At 40.4% G+C, this 17,214-nt stretch overlaps 1 protein-coding gene across 1 annotated transcript in view; it reads right to left on the bottom strand.

Moving 5' to 3' along the window:
* SPMIP4 (sperm microtubule inner protein 4) overlaps positions 1-17,214 on the bottom strand; it is a 49,902-nt gene that overhangs the window by 13,543 nt on the left and 19,145 nt on the right. The window contains 1 exon segment of the mRNA XM_007507948.2: positions 1,883-1,971. Coding sequence (XP_007508010.2) covers positions 1,883-1,971 — 89 coding nt within the window.

Genomic DNA, 17,214 nt, shown 5'->3' with positions numbered 1-17,214 from the left:
TTCTGCCTCCTTCTACTTCTCTGATCCACTTAAGCACTGACTTCATCAGACTCAAATAAATGTATCTGGTCCTGCTCTCCCCACCCAACCTTTTATCTTCTGCTGTCTTGGAATCAGTACTAAGTATTGATGGCAGAAGAGCCTTTAAGGACTACGAATCTTATGTCTTAGCATCAACTCTAAGACAGAAGAGTGGCAGGGGCTAGGCACGTGGAGTTAAATAACTTGCCCAAGGTCACTCAGCTAGGAATGGTCTGAAGCCAGATGGTAATCTGATATATTTTAAGTTTCTCTTTGGCACCTTTTCTTCCTTGGGCAACTTTTAGATTCTGTATTAGTAAAGACTACTTGCTATGGCCCTCCTTTAAAAATGAACAGTGATAATAATAGGATAGAGTTGCAGGCTGGACCTGTGATCTCTTTGGAAGTCCCAGGTGAGAAAGTCTCCTTTTCCTTTAATAGCTGACATTTATGTAATGCTTTAAGGTTTAAAATCTGCTTTACAAGCATGATTTCAGGGCAGTTAGGTGGCTTAGTGCATAGAGTGGCCAGGCCTGGAGACAGGAGGTAATGGGTTCAAATCTGGCCTCCAACACTCTGCCTTGGAACTGATATTTAGTATTGATTCTAACACAGAAGATAAGGGTTAAAAAACACAAATAAGATCTCAAGTTAGTTTCCACAACAATACTGTTATGCTCATTGGATGGATTATGAAGCTAAGGATCAGAGAGAGGTGAAAGTTTTTGCCCTTCAAAACACAGCTTGTATTAGAAGTAGGATTCTTTCCACCACATGGTGCTGCCTCTCTGGGCCCTCAAAGCAATGACTTTATGGAGAACACAGAACACACCCACTGTTGCTTTATTTTATGGCATATTCGGAAAGTGAGGAATGAGGATCCTTGTCATCCTTTGAGGCACAGTCCAGAGATTACCTCTTACAGGAGGTTCTTGCTAATCAAGCAGTTAATGGGCAGGGGGAGGCAGAAACCTCACTACTACTCCCGAAATTACTCTGCATATACTATAAATTTAATATCTCTCTATACACATTGTATCCTTATCCTCCTTAATAGCATGCACCTTCCTTGACAGAGGGGACTATTTGGTGTTAATTTTTGTATCCTTAGAATCTGCCACAATATTGCCAACGCAGTAACTGTTTGCTGTATCAAATCTATTTGAATGTACCTTTTTGTTTTGTTTCTTTCTTTCCCTTTGCCTCTTAATTACATGACCGTGGACAAGTCACAGAACTTCTCTGAGACGTTGTAGAAAAAAGAAATTACAATCCCCCCCCCCCCCCGCCCCGCCAATATCTCCCTTCCCTCACTGGAAGGCTGTGAACTAAGTACCCTTGAAGTGTGAGTTCTTATGGTTCTTCATTTATTTCCCATATATGACATCATTTAGTATATGCCTTCTCCCCCAGATTCAACATATCCCTTGCTTTCAGCAATAGGTTAGGACACTCATTTCTGTGTACAAAGATTAAGACATAATCCCAGTTGCAAATGCAGTTAAAGAATAGCATTAATATGACAGCTCTACTATTTTGACCCTCATATATTCAGGGCATTTATTAAGTGAGTCTTAGTGGTAATCACTCCCTCTTGGAATATCTTTAAAGTTCACAGGCTCATAAATCTAGAGCTGGAAGAGACCTCAGAGGCTACATAGTCCCATTCCCCCATTTTACAGATGAGAGAACTGAAGTCCAGAGAATTGAGGTAATATGATTGACTCAAGGTCATACTGGTGATAAGCATCAAAGGGAACAGGAATTGGAATCCAGGTCCTCTAACACTAGAGTTGGTGCTCTTTTCACTTTACTTAGATATACCAGTCTTTCTTTCAGAAGATATATAAGAACCACTTACGTCATAATACAATTCCTGCCCAGGCCAACGCAAAGCTTTCTTTTGTGAGTCAGAAGGAAAGTACAAGTGTTCATGCCGATAAGAATTACCTGAAAATTAGAGGGAAGGAAAAAATCATCAGTGTGGATGTTGGCTGTTGTATTTTAGTCATACACAGTCCAGGAGAACAGGGGAAATCATACTTGCTTGCAACGTGTTTTACAGATAGGATCACATTTGGTCCTCATAACAACCATGTGAAGTTAAGTGCTATTATTATCCTCATTTTGCATATGAGGAAAATGAAGGTATTGGTAAGGTTCTTCCCAAACGTTAAAGAACTATAGAAATGTCAGGTAGGCAGTAAGGTCACAGTCTGTATAGAAAGGACACAGTTACAATAGAAGTAATAACAGCTAACCTTTGTCTCATGAGAGTTGAATGATTTGCCCAGGGTCACACAGCTAGGCAGTTTGGGGGCAGAATTTGAACTCGGGTATTCTACCTGACCCCAGCCTTTACACCACTTAGCTTTCTTTTTCAAAAAATTAATTAATTAATTAATTAATAATATTTTTCCATGGTTACATGATTTATGTTCTTTCCCTCCCTTCCTTCCCCCCCTCCCATAGCCAATGAGCAATTCCCTTGGGCTTTACATGTGTCATTGATCAAGACCTATTTGCATATTATTGATATTTGCACCAGGGTGATCGCTTAGAGTCTACATCCCCAAACATATCCCATCGACCCATGTGATCAAGCAGTTGTTTTTCTTCTGTGTTTCTGCTCCCACAGTTCTTCCTCTGAATGTGGATAGTGTTCTTTCTCTTAAGACCCTCTGAATTGTCCTGGGTCACTGCATTGCTGCTAATAGAGAAGCTCATTATATTCGATTGTGCTACAATATATCAGTCTCTGTGTACAATGTTCTCCTGGCTCTGCTCCTCTCACTCTGCATCACTTCCTGGAGGTCCTTCCAGTTCACATGGAATCCCTCCAGTTTATTATTGCTTTTAGTATAATAGTATTCCATCTCCATCAGATACTGCAATGTGTTCAGCCATTCCTCAATCAAAGGGCATCCCCTCATTTTCCAATTTTTTTGCCACCACAAAGAGCACAGCCATGAATATTCTTGTACAAGTCTTTTTCCTTATTATCTTTTTTGGAGTACAAACCCAGAACCACTTAGCTTTCTAAATTATAAACCTTTTTATGGTTGTTGTGAGGACCAGGAAGGGTAGTGCATGTAAAGAGCTTTATAAACCTTTAAAGCACGATATAAAGGTCAGTTATTACCATTTCCATCACTGCCCACCATCTTCATGCCATTTCTCTGCAGGCAGCCCCTGTGCCAAAAAGCTGACATTTCTATAATATTTTAAGGTTTGAAAAGCACTTTATACGCGTGATCTCATTTGATGGAGGGCATAGACACTGGATTTTTTCCTCAAAGACTGACTTTAATATAAATGCCAGGGATGCCAAGTCCTCCCTATAAATCCTTAATTTAACCCAAATGTCTACTTCTTCAAAGAAAAATAATCATAGAGATTCACAACAAACAAATAAAACAGGCTGAGGTGCACAATATTGTATAGGAGGCAATAACAAAAATTGTTATTTAAAATCTGGGTTTCTCTCTAGAGAGTGAGAACCTATTCCTCAAAACAGGAGTTGAAAGGGAACTTTTTTCTTCAAGAGCGTTACTTTAAATTAAGTCATAGAAAAGTTAGAACTAATACATCCCTGGAGAGAATTGAATGGCAATAAGAAGATCTACATGACCTGATGCAGAGTGAAATAAGCAGAACTGGGCGAGCATTGTACACAGCAACAGCAATATTGGACAATGATTATCTGTGAAAACTTCGCTCCTCTAAGCTGTGCAATGATCTGGGATAATCCTGAAGGATGTATGATGGGTAATTCCCTGCACCACCACCAGAGAAAGAACTGCTGGAGTCATCTCTCACTTCAATGTATCTTTGGTTTTATTTGGGGGGGGGGTTGTTTTGTATGAGTGTGCTCTTACAACAATGCCCAATATGGAAGTGTGTTTTTCATAACACTAACAAATTAAAAAAAGAGAGAGTTCTACATCTTAGGATTTTCCACTGACACCTCTGAAGTCTCCTCCTGGTAGGAAGGAGACCTCGGGGTTCTGGAAGGCTTTTGCTGGTAGGGGACAGGTCCTGGCAGGTTCTGCTATCAAGGTAATTTGAATATGGACTAATGACAATCTTGGGGACTACTGGCCAAGGGGACAGACTAAAAATTTCAGGAAATCTTGTTATCAGGTTGGCCAAAGGACCTCACAAAGGTCATCAATTAAGTTAAAGAGGGTTAGCAACATTGTGCTTGGCTCCCCTCTGCGGTAAATCTTTAGAACAACAAAAAAAAGATACTTATATTTTTAATTTCCTTTATTCTCTTTCATACATCTGATTGTTGAGAAATAGTCTTAATATGAATTAAAATAATATAGAAGGATTGGAAAAAAAATCAAATGTCTACCAGTGCCATTCAAATAATTGGCTTAGGGAATGGCCAGGTAAAAATTATAGATCTGGCAGATAGAGTGTCTGAACACTATGGATTATGGACATACTTTGGACAGAGGTTCATAATATTGGACTGGAGGCAGCAACAAAATTCCAAAGAAAAATAAGAGCAAGAAAGCAAAATGATTGTCTGATAAGGCTAACTAGCTGAAGAAAGAAGGAAAGAGAAAGGGAAAGGAGAAAGGGAAAGCTATACCCAAATGAATGCAGGATCCCAGAGAATAGCCAGGAGATATAATAAGGTTTTCTTGAATGAGCAGTGCAAAGAAACAGAAGAAAACAATAGAATGGGAAAGACAAGAGAACTCTAAAAGAAAATGAGAGATATCAAGGGAATGTTTCATGCAAAAATGGGCATGAGAAAAGATAAAAATGGAAAGGACTTAACAGAAACAGAAGAGATTAAGAAGAGGTGACAAGAATACACAGAGGAACTATATAAGAAAGATCTTAACTTCAGCAATAACCATGATAGGGTGGTTATTGATCTGGACCCAGGCATCTTGGAGAATGAAGTCAATTGAACCTTTATTAAGCAATGCTAACATCAAGGCTAGTGGAGGTGACAGAACCCCCGTTAAGCTACTTAACATTTTGAAATACGATGCTGTTAAAAGTTCTATATTCATTAAGTCAGCAAATTTAGTGACCACTGGATTGAAAACGATCACTTTATGTCCCAACCCTAAAAAAGAATAAAGCCAAAGAATGTTCAAGTTACAAAACAATTGTGCTCGTTTCATATGCTAGTAAGGTCAGCTAGAATTCTGCAAGCTAGAATTCAGCAATAGGTGAATCGAGAATCACCAGAAGAGCAGGTTGGGTTTCAGAGGCAGAAGAACTAGAGACTAAATTGCCAACATTCACTAGATTATGGAGAAAGTAAGAGAGTTCCAGAAAGATGTCTACACTAAAGCTTCTTTTTTTAAAACCCTTACCTTCCATCTTGTAATCAATACTGTGTATTGGTTCCAAAGCAGAAGAGTGGTAAGGGCTGGGCAATGGGGGTAAAGTGACTTGCCCAGGGTCACACAGCTAGGAAGTGTCTGAGGCCAGATTTGAACCTAGGATCTACCATCTCTAGTCTGGCTCTCAATCCACTGAGCCACCCAGCTGCCCCTACACTAAAGCTTCCAACTGTGAATCATAACAAAATGTAACAAGTCCTCAAGGAGATGGTAGTACCAGATCATCTTACTTTTCTCCTGAGGAATCTGTATATGCGAGCCAAGAAACAACAGTTAGAACTAGACATGGAACAACTGATTGGTGTAAGATTGAAAAAGGAATATGATAAAGCTGCATATTATCACCTGATTAATTTAACTTCTATGCAGAGCACAACATAAGAAATTTCAGGCTGGGTGAATCAAAAGGTGGAATTAAAATTTCTGGGAGAAATATCAACAATCTCAGACATGCAGGTAATACTTCTGAGAGAAAATGAAGAATTAAGAAGCCTCTTGATAAGGGTAAAAGAGGAGAGTTCAAAAGCTGTCCTGAAGCTTAACCTAAAAAAAAAAAAAGATCTTGGTAACTGGTCCCATCAATTAATAGCAAATAGGGGGAGAAAAAATGGAAGCAATGCCCTATTTTTATCTTCTTGACCTGAAAGATCACTGCAGAAAATGACTATACCCCGGGGCAGCTGGGTAGCTCAGTAGATTGAGAGCCAGGCCTAGAGATGGGAGGTCCTAGGTTCAAAATCTGGCCTCAGACACTTCCCAGCTGTGTGACCCTGGGCAAGTCACTTGACCCCCATTGCCTAGCCCTTACCACTCTTCTGCCTTGGAGCCAATACACAGTATTGACTCCAAGACGGAAGGTAAGGGTTTAAAAAAAAAAAAGAAAATGACTCTACCCATAAAATTAAAAGATGCTCGTGCCTCAGAAAGAAATCTGTGGTACATCTGGACAGCATACTAAAAAGGAGAGACATTGTTTTGCTGACAGAAGTCCATATAGTCAAAGCTATCATTTTTCCATTAGCGATATATAGCTGTGAGAGATGGACTTTAGGAAAGCTGATTGCCAAAGAATCAGTGCTTTTAGATTATGGTTCTGGAGAACCCTTTTGAGAGTCCCTTGGATATCAAGGAGATTAAGTCAATCAATACTTAAAGAAATTAATTTGGACTAGTTACTGCAAGGTTAAATACTGAAGCTAAAGATGAAATATTCTGGCCACGTAATGATAAGGCAGGACTCATTGGAAAAGACCCTGAGGTTGGGAAAGATTAAAAGTCAAAGGAGAAGGGGATGGCGGAGGATGAGATGGATAGCGTCATGGAAGCAATGAACATAACTTGGACAGATTTTGTGAAACAGGGGAGGATAGAAGGGTCTGGAGTGCTATAGTACTTGGAGTCCCGAAGAGTTAGACATGACTGAACAACAATCAAACATTGTTCTGACATGTTATGGCGCAGAATTGGGCTAGTCACTATGTATGATCTTTCTTTGAGAGAAGAGGAGAGTACTTTAAGTCTATTGTACAGATGGAGAACTTGAGTTTTTAGCCAAATATCAGCTAATAATGAAGCTACTATGGTTGAAACACAGATGCACTAATTGTGAGACTTTTATCTTTTCCTCCAGTATCAAAAGGAGACTTATTACAGAATCATAGGAACATTGCTTTAGAATGGAAAGGTACCTTAGAGCCCATCAAGTCAAATCTCCTCATTTTACCAATGAAGAAACTGAGGCAAACAGAGAGTAAGTCTCTTGCTTAAGGTTACACAGCTACCAAATGTCAGTCAGGATTTGAACTCAGGTCTTTCTGATTCTAAATTAATCCCACTGCTTCAGTCCTGTTTTCCTCCTATGACCTCTAGGCTCTTGTTACCTCAATGATCCCTTCTCTCTGACATTTCCCATCTCTCTCTTTTCTAGTTTCCTTTAGATTTAAACATGCAGAGATTTCTATCTTTTTTTAAACCCTTACCTTGTCTTAGTATCAATTCTAAGTCAGAAGAGCAGCAAGGACTAGGCAATGGGGGTTAAGTAACTTGTCCAGGGTCACACAGCTAGGAAATATCTGAGATCGGATTTGAACCCAGGACCTCTCATCTCTAGGCTTGACTTTTCATCTGTTGAACCACCTAGTTGCCCCCTTTCCTACATTTTTTTTTATTTTTAAAAATCCTTACCTTCCGTCTTGGAGTCAATACTGTGTATTGGCTCCAAGGCAGAAGAGTGGTAAGGGCTAGGCAATGGGGGTCAAGTGACTTGCCCAGGGTCACACAGCTGGGAAGTGTCTGAGGCCAGATTTGAACCTAGGACCTCCCATCTCTAAGCCTGGCTCTCCATCCACTGAGCCACCCAGCTGCCCCCCCTCCTACATTTTTGAAGGTCACTAGGAATTTCTAATTATGAAATCCAACAACCATTTCTTGGTCTCCATTCTTTCTAATTCACTGCTGCCTTATTATGGATAATCCTCCTCCCCCATCTGACAACCCTTTAGGTGCCATGGCTTCAGGGATTCTGCTTTATCCCAGAACTCACTGACTACCTCCTTGGTTTCATTCACCAGAGTCGTCTTCCTGTATCCTCCAATGCCCTTCTCCCTATGTGTTCCCTTCCAAAGTAATTCTTAATGATTTATCTGTCACGCTTCCCCACGTGGGCCTAAAATAATCGATTTTCTTGCCCTGACCATGCTACCAAGCACCAATCCAATGACTCCACTTGTTCCATTGCCATTTATATCCCTGTGACATCACCTCTCATCTTTTTTATTAACCCTTCCTTGCCTTCCATCTTAGAATCAATCCTCTGTAAAGATTCCAAGGAAGAAGAGTGGTAAAGGCTAGACACACAGCTAGGAAATGACTGAGGTTAGATTTGAACCTAGGACCTCCCATTTCCAAGCCTGGCTCTCTATCCACTGAACCTCTACCTCGATGCCCCTGAACTCTACATTTCTACAGCTGAACTTACACCTTCTTTCCCAAACCATCTCCTTCTCCTCATTACCTCCACTTCACTTCCCTGGGTTTAGAGCTTATCCTTTGTCCTCAACATCTCTCTTCTCCTCTAAATAATCAGTCACCAGCTCCTATCCACTCTTCCTTTGCCATATCTTTCACCCCAGTGGCATCCTTTCCGTGTCTTGCTTTCACTACACTATTTTGAACCCTTTAGCACCATAGCGTCTCCTGCCTAGATTTCTGTCAGTAACCTTGCCTCCCATTGTCCCCTGCCTCCAACATCCTGGTCAGGCTGGAGGCAGGTGACACACTGGGCAGCATGGCAGAAGAAGAGAGCAAGAATGGCCCCAAGGCTTAAAGCAATGGAGATTGCCTTGGGGATGTTCTAGAGCAGGGTCACATGCTAGCCCCTCCCCCCAGGCCGTGTATCCGGCCCCCACCGCACTTCCGGAAGGGGCACCTCTTTCATTGGTGGTCAGTGAGAGGAGCATCACTCACGTACAGCACTACTTCCGATGACATCATCCTTTGCATGGCTCCTTGTTCTGAGAGTAACTGAACAAGAACAAGGCGCCACTCAAAGGATTATGTGACTGCACAATGGAAGATGTCAGCATGGTGAGCGGGACCTGGGGGAGGGGATTCCACACTGTGTATACTGCTGCCCGGTATAGTGGTGGCAGTGATGGGCCTGTGCAAGGCCCATCACAGCCAGTGCTGCAGCCTCCGCTATCCCAGACAGCGCTATACAGTGTCACAGGTCCAGCACCACCTCCAGAACTGTATATAGGCATCAGATAGCGGTGATCTGGCCTGTGACGGCCTCTACTGTGAGAAGTCAACACTGCCACTGGGTGTTTTATAAGACACCCCCTGTTTTTTAGGGTCAAATGAATATAAGACTGTCTTATTTTGGGGGAAACATGGTAGTACAATGGCCCCCAAACTCCCCCAGATGCACACCATAATGGACCCTATTATTGGGGCCATTATGTTGTCAGTTTGTTGATTTAAATTTACTTGTTCTTTATTTTAAGTATTGTATTTGTTCCCATTTTGGTTTTTTACTTTAAAATAAGATGTGTGCAGTGTGCATAGGGATTTGTTCATGATTTTTTATAGTCCGGCCCTCCAATGGTTTGAGGGACAGCGAACTGGCCCCCTGTGTAAAAAGTTTGGGGACCCTGTTCTAGAGGTTCTTGTACTTGCCTCTCATAGGCACTTACTGCTCTAGCTTGCTTCTCTACCTTTGGATTCTAGACCACGCATTCCTTTCATTGACCTTCCATTGAGTCCCTGCCTCTGCCTTCTATCCTGCATCATCCCATCAGATTTATGCTGTTTACACCGCTTTACACTGTTGAAGTCTTCAGTGAGAACCACACTTCCCTTCCCTGGTGTCTCTGTCAAATCATGCTTAGTTTACCAAGCATTTATGGGCTGTATGCTGGGGACTCACCATCCTCTCAGCTCTGGGGGATACGAGAGAGAGAGAGAAAGAGAGAGAGACAGAGAGAGAGACAGAGAGAGACAGAGAGAGAGAGAGACAGAGAGACAGAGAGAGACAGACAGAGACAGACAGAGACAGAGACAGAGACAGAGACAGAAACCTCAGATACTTCTTAACAGTATGATCCTAGGCAAGTCACTTAACTCCAGTTTCCTTGCCCTTATTGCTCTTCTGCCTTGGAACCACTGATTCTAAGACAGAAGGTAAGTGTTTAAACAACAATAACAACAACCACAAAAGCACAATGAGATTTCCTGAAACTTGTGATGAAAAATACCACCTGCCCTACAAGAAAGAACTGGAAAGAGTCTAAATGCAGACTGACACATATTGTATTTCATTCTCCTTCTTTTTTTAAATTTGAGATCTCTTCCACAAAACAAATAATATGGAAAAATATTTTACATGATTATATATTATAAAGTCTATATCAGATTGTTTACCATCTCCATGGAGGAATGAGGGATGGGAATGGGAGACAGTAAAGGACAGAAAGAATTGAGAGCTCAAAATATAAAAAAAGAATGTTAAAAATTATTTTTTTCTGACAAGAAATTTGACAATTCTAGGTGAAATGGATGAATATTTACAAAAATATAAATTGCCCAGATAAAAAAAGAGGAAATAGAATACTTAAACAATCCCATATCAGAAAAGGAAATTGAACAAGCCATCAAGGAACTCCCTAAGAAAAAAATCCCCAGCAACAGATGGATTCACAAGGGAGTTCTATCAAACATTTAAAGAACAGAGCATCCCCAAACTACACAAACTATTTGACAAAATAAATAAAGTAGGAGTCCTACCAAATTCTTTTTATGACCCAAATATGGTACTGATTCCCAAGCTGGGAAGACCAAAAACAGAGAAAGAAAACTATAGATCAATCTCCCTAATGAACATAGATGAAAAAATCTTAAATAAAATTTTTTACATGTAATTGGGGGAAAATAAAATATTATTTTAAAATAATGGTATGTTGTGGCAAAGAGTTGACTACTAAATCCAATCCAGTCCTAATCAATGAGCATTGTTTAAGCACCTACTCTATTCCAATCACCATGGGAGGCAATGAATATACAACTAAGTAAAAAATAGCTCTCAGAATTTGCATTCTGGTGGTGGTGGGGGGGGGGTGTGAAAGAAAGTTCTTGGTTCTCTTTGTCTATTCGGTGTTTACACTTGTAAAATAGGGAATCCTTTATTCTCTTTGCCAAGTTGGAGTTAACACTTTGGTTAACAATAACTTAAGTACCCCTACTTAATACCTTACTAGATTGTGAAGACAGGATTAATTATTCTCCTTTGTCTACTCTTTGATTGCATCAACAAAATCTTGAACTAGGTGGAGGAGCTCCAAACCACTTAGAGAATTCACACCCTCAGAAACTCAATCAGCCAGGAATCTGTGAATCCTTTTGATGAGAATTTACCCCTCCAGAAGGTAAGAAGTGGATCCTACAAATACTGTCCCCCTGGGCAATTTGGAAACCATGATTGGCCCTGTAAAGAAGAGATGGGACAAAAAGCCTCCATAAAGGCCCTGAATTTCTGGGGCAAAGAGGTCAGCTTCAAGAAGGAAGTGGGTTTCAAGAAGAAAGTCGACCTCAGAAATCATCTTCAGCTCAAGTCATCATCTGGAGGGAACTTGGGTGAGTGAATAACTGGCTTTCCTTTCCTGTTTTCTAGAGAGAGTTTAATCACAGCTGAAGGTCAACAAGTCCTGGCTGAGTTGAGCACTGGAGCAATATTCAGATAGATAGGCTAAATGTCTTCTCTACCTTTCTGAATTTCTCTGCTTTCATTCTTTCCACCTCGTTTGTAAATAAAAGCTATTAAAAGTCCTTTCAACTTTGAGCAATAATACTTTAAATTGGTGACTACCATGTTATTTATAATTTTCGTATGTTTTAGTCAAACCATTAAAATTTAATTCCTGCAGGGGAGAGGGGACAGTGTAACCTGTTTTCAACTAAGTGTGCATTTCTACAGAATAGGCTTGATTGGCTATTTGGCATTTTTTTTTGTCAAGAATTCTGCCTGAACATTCACTAATATGGTCAACAAACATTTCTTAAATACCTACTACATGCACCAACCTGCCGCTGATATAAGCAATACCAGTTAATCAGTCATCTTGACTCCTAGTTTTGCCATATGTGATTTCCTAGGTCTTGGGGTTTGGAGGGTTTCTCCTGTAGATGGACAATGGGATTCCCTGTCCTTTTGGAAACAGCAGGAGCCATCAGCATTCCTGTAGTCACCCATAGGCTCATTCACTTGTTCATCCTTTCCAATAATTATTTCAATGAGTAGCCATTAGATTGTGAGCTTCTTGAAGACAGGGACTATCTTTTTATTTTTGCATACTCATCACAGTATTTGGCACATAGTAGATGCACAATAAATGCTTGTTGACTGATTGACTACATAAAGAATGATCATAAAATCTGATGTTTATTTAGGTTTCAAAGTAGCTTTTAACTATTAGCACCTTTGAGCACTGCCAACAACACCATGAAGCAGATATTGCAGATTTTATTATCCCCATTTTACAGATGAGGAAAGTGAGACTCATGAAGAGTAAATAATTTGCCTACAGTCACATAGCTAATAAATGTGAGAGGTGGGATTTTAATAGAATGGGAAACCATTTATTAAGCATCATTTGCTTGGCATTGGGAATACAAAATAAAAGCAATGTAGCCTCTGCTCTCAATGGACTGACATTCTAATTAGGAGAGATAACTCAGCTGCAGGATACATGGGAAGGTCTTATGTTGCTTCTGGTTCATCTTCAGGGACAATGGCAATACCCAGAGTTACTGGGAGTCTGGGACATTGGGAAGGAGGATCTCAGGTAGAGAGCTAAGGAGAAATAGGAAGCATTATCCTTATACCTGTCCACAGGTCTCCAAGCAGGCCAGTATCTCCTAACCATAGGTCCAGCCAGTACTACAGGCCTATTCAATATCACATTGCCTCTCCAAGGAGATTCTGTTACTGTCTATATGCTCAAAAAATTTATAGTAGCTCTTTTCATGGTAGCCCAAAATTGGAAAATAAAGGGGTGTTCTTTGTTGTTGAAGAATGATTGGACTAATTGTTATAGTCCTGGATGTGGAGTCAGGAAGACTTGAATTCAAATGTGATCTCAAGAGAACTTCCTACCTGTGTGACCCTGGGCAAGTCATGTAACCTGTTTACCTCAGTTTCCTCATCTGTAAAATGAGCTGAAGGAAACAGCAAACTATTCTAGTATCTCTGATAAGAGAAGCCCAAATAGGGTCATGAGCAGTCAGACACAACTGAAATGACTGAACAATACCAATTGTAGCACGTGAATATAGAGGTATATTTTTATGCCATAAGAAATGATGACTCAGAGGGAAGACCTTTATGAATTGATGCAGAATGAAGTGAACAAAATTAGGAGAACAATATATATATGTACATATATATATATCAGTAATAACATTATAGAGAAAAGCAACTTTGAAAGACTTCAGAACTCTGGTCAGTTCTTTGATTAACCACAAGTCCAAAAGAAATGAAGATGAAACATTGGACTCAATTCCTGAATGTTGGGTGATGAAACTTAAAATGTTGAAAGAATCTTAACATTTTCAATAAAGGCTAACGGGACAGTTTGTTTTGATGGACCATGTCGTCATATTCTAAGGACTTTATTTTTTAGGGTTTTAAAATTTGATTAATGGGAAGAAGGTTATTGGGAGGACAAGTCAAAATGCTTGTTAATTAAAAATATAAAATAATAATGATAACACCAATAATAAACTTTTTTTTTCAAAAATATGGCTTCTGGGCTAAGGGAATTATATAGTTCCTCTTTCCCCTCTGAGAAATATGTTACTGTACATTCTTAAAAGATACAAATAAATATCAAGCATTCACTCTTTCTATTGATCATTCAAAGAATGGGATGGGGGTTCTGTTTAGACATTTTTCTTATGCTCAAACTTTCTTTTTATAAAGGAATCCATTTCTCTCTTTCTTCCTGCTTCTTCCTCCCTTTATTTGAATGAACCAGATCCTTGACCTTCCCTACATTTTCAACACCTCTAGAGACAAAACCAACTGCTTTGTCCTTCCTTAATGGAAATCTTCCATAACTTCTTTAAAGCCTTTTGTGCCCATCATGAGCGAAATCTCTTGATATGATTGCTTCCCATTATTTCTGGGAACATGTCAAATGTCTCAAATTGCAGATGTTAAACTTCAAAAAAAAACTCCATTGCTTATTAATTCTTTGTCCTAAATAAAGGCTATTCATGTTTGAGCTGGTACAAACATCCCACTTGTACTTAATACAGCAGTAATAGCAAGACTGGAGGGCCAGCTCCAAGAGGGTGGCCACTGCTATCCCATTTTCTCTCCTGCTTATTTAAGCCATAGAAAAGAGTTGGTTTTGTCATCTTGAAGTCCGTTCTCTTACCTCTTGTGCTCAATAGTAGCAAGTCTATAGCAAACACTCAATAAATCATTTGTTGGGAGAGGAGCTGACGAGAGAAATACTTCCTCGAACTTGGAAGAGAGGTCAGGGCTGATCATATCAATCTAAAATTAGTTTCTGAAATTGGTTCACATAGAGATAGCAACTAGAGCAATGAGAGTGAACAGACTCCCTTAGAAAGTTCATAGAATGAAAAATGAGGGGCTATGTTTTGGGGAATAGCTAAAGTTCAAGGGCAGTTAGGAGACAAGGAGGTGGATTTACATAGAGGATAGTAGTATCATAAGATCAGAGGTATAGAGCCAGTCTTAGAGTTTCTAGTCACTTAACCCCTTTGCCTCAGTTTCCTCATTTGTAAAATGGAGATGAAAATGACAAACTACTCCAGTATCTCTGCTAAAAAATCCCCAAATGGAGTCAGGAAGAATTGAACACAACTGAAATGCCTGACCAGCAACAAGAAGACCAGACCCCTTGATCCTATCGATGATGATACTGCATCTCAGAGAAGGTTACTGAAGATCACACAAACTCTAAATGGCCAAGACAAGATATTAAAGAACAGAAAATTTGATTCCAACTCCAGGACCTTTTTTGGGGTAGGAAAGGTTTAAAAAGGAAAAAGAGTTGGAGAATGAAGGCTGAGAAAAGACCATGTTTCTCCTAATTTGATCATCTGGAGGTCAACAGTGACTTTTGAGGGGGTAGACTTGAAACAGGAAGCAGAATGGATATATCACCATGGATGGATGGTGCTGTAGGGCTAGAGGGAACAACTGAGCCAAGGAGAGCATTTAGAGGAAACAGAGAGTCTGGAAGATAGGCAGCTTGGTGTAGTGGATAAAGAGCTGGTCTGGGAGTTAGGATGACCTGAGTTCAGGTCAATCCAGCTCTGACATACTGGTTGTGTGACTCTGGAAAGTTTCTTAAGCTCCTCTCAGTGTTCTGTCTAGACACAAAGAAGGTCCTGATCTGCACTGGTAGAGGAAGTTTCCACCCCAAGAGTTCCCCATGCCAAGGAAATGCCTTTCAAGTCCCTATCCGTAGAGAGTGGGAAGGGAGCTGGAGTACCTTGGGATCACACTGGTCCAAAGATACTGGCAAGAAGAGTCAGGAAAACTTTACCTGATGCATGGATGCCAGTTCCTTAATGAAGTAGGTGATCAAATCATTTGCTGAGAAGGAGGAAAGAATAAGGGGCTTCCAGAACACAGGAATGGCTTGGAATAACTGTTTTTAAGAATAATCTCTCTGTGTGCTCCTTTTCTGTTATTAGTATTGTTGATTATCCATCAATCAGAGGATTATAGCTATAGACTTAGGAGGGCCCTTAGTGGGCATTAAGTACACCTCTCTCATTTTATAGATGAGGTTGTAACTTGTCCAAGGTCTAAGGCTGAATTTGAACCCAAGTCTTCCTGACTCCAAGTTCAGCAAGCTATCTTCTAAATAATACTGCCCCACTAAGTATTTATTTGCAGAAGGCAGAAGGTGGGTCGAGTGCCAGACTTGCAAACCTAGGTGCAATGCAGGCGTTTAGAAGGAGCCCAGGTGGGCGTTGAACTCAAGCTGTGCAACCCGTGGAAAGGGCCCCCCTCAGATTATACACCCAAGTCATAGATTTAAATCTCTTGATTTAGTAGATTGCTGCTGAGACCAAATAATCCATCCCTTTCTTAGCAAAGCTGGTGATGAAGTTCTCAGACAAGATCCTGAGAGTCAGCCTGGCACAGTGGACAGGGAACAGGATCTAGAGTCAGGAAGACCCGAATTCAAAATTTCTGGTACAAATAACTTATTTGGTTTTAATTTCCTTCCTCTCTAAGATGAAACATTTGGGCTAGATGCCCTCCGAGGCTCCTTCCAACTCTAGATGGGTGACACTAAGTATGACCTCACATGAGTCAACTCCCTTCTCTGGGACTCAGTTTTGAAATCAAAGTAAAATAATAATAGTAAATAGTATTTATACTATTTTATTATAGTATTTATATAAATGCATATCTGCACTATATAATACTTTGAGGTGTGCAAAGCACTTTACAAATATCTCATTTTTAATCTCACAACCATCCTGGGAAGGAGGCATGATTATCACCCCCATTTTACAGATGAGTAAACTAAAGGAGACAGAAATTAAGTGTCCAGGGTTACACCACTAAATTGTGTCTAAGACTGGATTTGAATTCAGGTCTTCCTGACTCCAGGACCAGTGCCCTACATTCTGTACCATCTAGCGGTCTCATTCATAAAAAGAGGTTGAACTCAATGGTCTACAAGGTCCCTTTCAGGTCCAGAATGATGACTGAGTCATTTAACATTTCTGAGCTTCAGTTGACTCATCTATCAAATAAAAGGTTTAGTCCCAGCGCTAGAGCTAAGATCCTCTGAGAATGGGCCACAGTACCTCAAGGCAGGTGTGTAAGTAGAAATCTGTTACCCTAAAAACTACGATTCCCAGGAGCCACTGACTTCCTATCCTTACATGCTGACGTAGACAGGAGAATAAACAAGGTGGTCTTCCATGGCTAGCTCTCTTTTGCTTCCTGTGGGTGACTGTGGTGGAGCGGACTATTTGAACAGGTAGATTAGCCATGGGCATATGGCTTTATTTTGTTACATCTAGTGATCATTAATAAATCTTATAAAAATATAATATTTTAAATATTGTAGATTAATTTTTATTTTTACACAGGTCACCTTTCTAGTCTGGTGTGGGACCTAGCAGAGGTTGTCTCCTGCTGGTGGGGGCCCTTGAGAACATAGGTCCCCTCTGAGTCCCCCCTGAACCCCCACTGGACATTTAGGACCAGGCCCAATTCTGGTGGGGCCCCTTGAGAGCCTAGGTCCCCTTTGAGTACCCCTGA

Source organism: Monodelphis domestica, chromosome 5, assembly GCF_027887165.1.
Source record: "Monodelphis domestica isolate mMonDom1 chromosome 5, mMonDom1.pri, whole genome shotgun sequence".
Taxonomy (NCBI): domain Eukaryota; kingdom Metazoa; phylum Chordata; class Mammalia; order Didelphimorphia; family Didelphidae; genus Monodelphis; species Monodelphis domestica.
Note: the sequence above shows the minus strand (reverse complement) of the source record. Positions and strands in the feature narration are given on the sequence as shown.